The 2,227-nt window shown below is 48.4% G+C and overlaps 1 protein-coding gene across 1 annotated transcript in view; it reads left to right on the top strand.

Moving 5' to 3' along the window:
• Positions 1–1,708: 1,708 nt before the first annotated feature.
• IGLON5 (IgLON family member 5) overlaps positions 1,709–2,227 on the top strand; it is a 347,431-nt gene continuing 346,912 nt past the window's right edge. Inside the window, exon 1 of the mRNA XM_018554383.1 lies at positions 1,709–2,161. Within this exon, the coding sequence (XP_018409885.1) occupies positions 2,098–2,161 (64 nt within the window). The 5' untranslated portion in view covers positions 1,709–2,097. The remainder of the gene's footprint in view (positions 2,162–2,227) is intronic.

The following is a 2,227-nucleotide window of genomic DNA, read 5'->3' as shown; positions in this document are numbered from 1 at the left end:
AAATATAAATCACAGCATTCTTGCCTCTAGATGGAGACAAAGAGCTTAGGAATTGCTATGCTCCTCGGCTCCATCTAGTGGCCAGAAGGATGTGTGATTGGTATTCAGTTGGAACGTGGCTATGCAGATGATTTATAAATCCTCCTCCCCGTGGTGTCAGTAGATCCACTCTGGTCTTGAAGGATTTTGGCATTACAGCCTACTCTCAGTGCATCATTGAACTACCCATGATTGATCACAGATGCCCCTTCCTTCTTTAGATGTTGAATTCAAGTTCAACCCACTCTATATGTGGCACTTGTGCTTTTGTTTCACAAGAAGGAGAATGCAGTAGAATGATACTTCCTTGGCTGGCTGAGGTGGGGTACATACAGAGCCGGATTTCCCACAAGGCCACCGAGGCCTGACCAATGGGTAAAGAGACGGCATATCATATTATTTGCTAGCTTACCCCTGCTTTGTTTTTTTGTTTTTTAAGCCATCTTGTAAACCTGTTAGTATGAGCCATCCTTGGTTCTAGGGTGACAATGCTGTTCCTGCATTGAATCATGCTAAGGCAACGTTGTCAACCTAGAACTGGATGATCCTTAAAAGCAGAGACACCCCCAGTCAAAGACATGCGGACACCGAGGGACATTTCACAGCCGAAGTGGAGGGGGAGAGAGGTGAGAGCTCACTGCTGAGGGACCGAGAATCAGGTGAGTATGTCTTCTGTATTCTGGTACCTACACCAAAACGAGCAGTTAACCCTTGCAGTGCGGGGTTGGGAATTTTAGTGATTTTGATACTTGCTAGAGTTCCTCTTTAAGCAAAGTCACTTTTCCATGTTTTTTGAATCTCTGTGTTCTCCCGAAACTGTCATGAAAATAAATGTGGATTATCATTATTATTTGTTTGCAAACTGCTGTGTCACCAATCCGGGAGAGGGGAAGAGATGCAGAGGAGAGGAAAGGAGAGAGAAGAGAGAGGGAGAGGGAGAAAAGGAGAGAGGGGGGAGAGAAAAAGAGAGAGGAAAGGAGAGAGGGGGGAGCGGAGAGAGTGTGGAGAAGAAAGGAGAGAGGAAGGGAGAGAGCGAGTAGAGGAAATGATAGGAGAGAGTGAGGAAAGGAAAGGAGAGAGTGAGGAAAGGATAGGAGAGAGAAATGGAGAAAGAAAGGAAAAGAGAGAGAAGGAGATAGAAGGAAAGGAGAGAGTGAGGGGAAGGGAGAGAGAGAAAGGAAAGGAGAGAAAGTAGAGAGTGAGGGGAAGGGAGAGAGAGAAAGGAAAGGAGAGAGAGGAAAGTAGAGAGTGGGGAGAGGGATAAGAAAGAAGAGAGAAAAAAGGAAGGAGAAAGAGAGAGAAAAGTGAGTGAAAACCGAAAGGAAAGGAGAGAGTGAAAACAAAATAGAGGGGAAGGTAGAGAGAGAGAAAAGAAAAGAGAGAGGAAAGGAGAGTGAAGAGAGAGAGTCTAGGGTCAGCCCGCACATCACAGTTCCGCAGTAAGGAAAGCCTGGTGGATGGATGAAGTTAAAGCCTCAACAAGCCCACCAAATCATACTTCCCTTTTTTTCTTTCCCCAACCAAAACCTCAACACCTTCCCATTGGCTCCCCCACCTGCCATCGGAGAGGCAAGCCCCCGCCTGACACAGGTCCTGATTGGCTCTTCGGCCCTGCCAGTCAACTTCCATCTGTCAGAAAGCCCATATGGTTTGCAGAAGGCAAAGGAAGAGTGTGTGTGTCTGTTTGTATGTGTGTGTTAAAGGGGGGTGAAAGGGGAATCGGAGGAGGAGGGGGCTTTGGAAGAGAGAGAGAGAGAGGGAAACAGGAGAGGCAGAGAGAGGGAGCGAGGAAGGTGGGGGCTTGCTACAGCTTCCCAGTCTAGAATTCCTTCCATCCTCCTCCATCAATCCCTGCACGGCTGCTTCGCACTCTCCTCCATCCTTTCGCCGCTTCCCATCGCCGACGACGACCGCACTGGAACGTAGCGGGAGGGGAGGGGGGATCGGGTTAACGAGGAGCGAATTATAAAGAAAAAAAAAGAGAAAGAGAGAGAGAACGGAAAATAAAGCGGGGAAGAGGAGAAGGACAGCCAGAGAGCACGGAGCAGCGGAATAAAAATGAAGACGACAGTCCTGCGAGCGATCCTGGCCAGCCTGGCGGTCACGGTGATGCTGACAGAAGGTACCACATTTTAATGACCCTTCCTATGTAGTGCTTTGCTTGTTTACCGACACGGCATCCCCCTTG

Source organism: Nanorana parkeri, unplaced genomic scaffold (assembly GCF_000935625.1).
Source record: "Nanorana parkeri isolate BGI_ZX_2015 unplaced genomic scaffold, ASM93562v1 scaffold155, whole genome shotgun sequence".
Taxonomy (NCBI): Eukaryota; Metazoa; Chordata; class Amphibia; order Anura; family Dicroglossidae; genus Nanorana; species Nanorana parkeri.
This window is presented reverse-complemented; position numbering and strand designations above follow the sequence as displayed.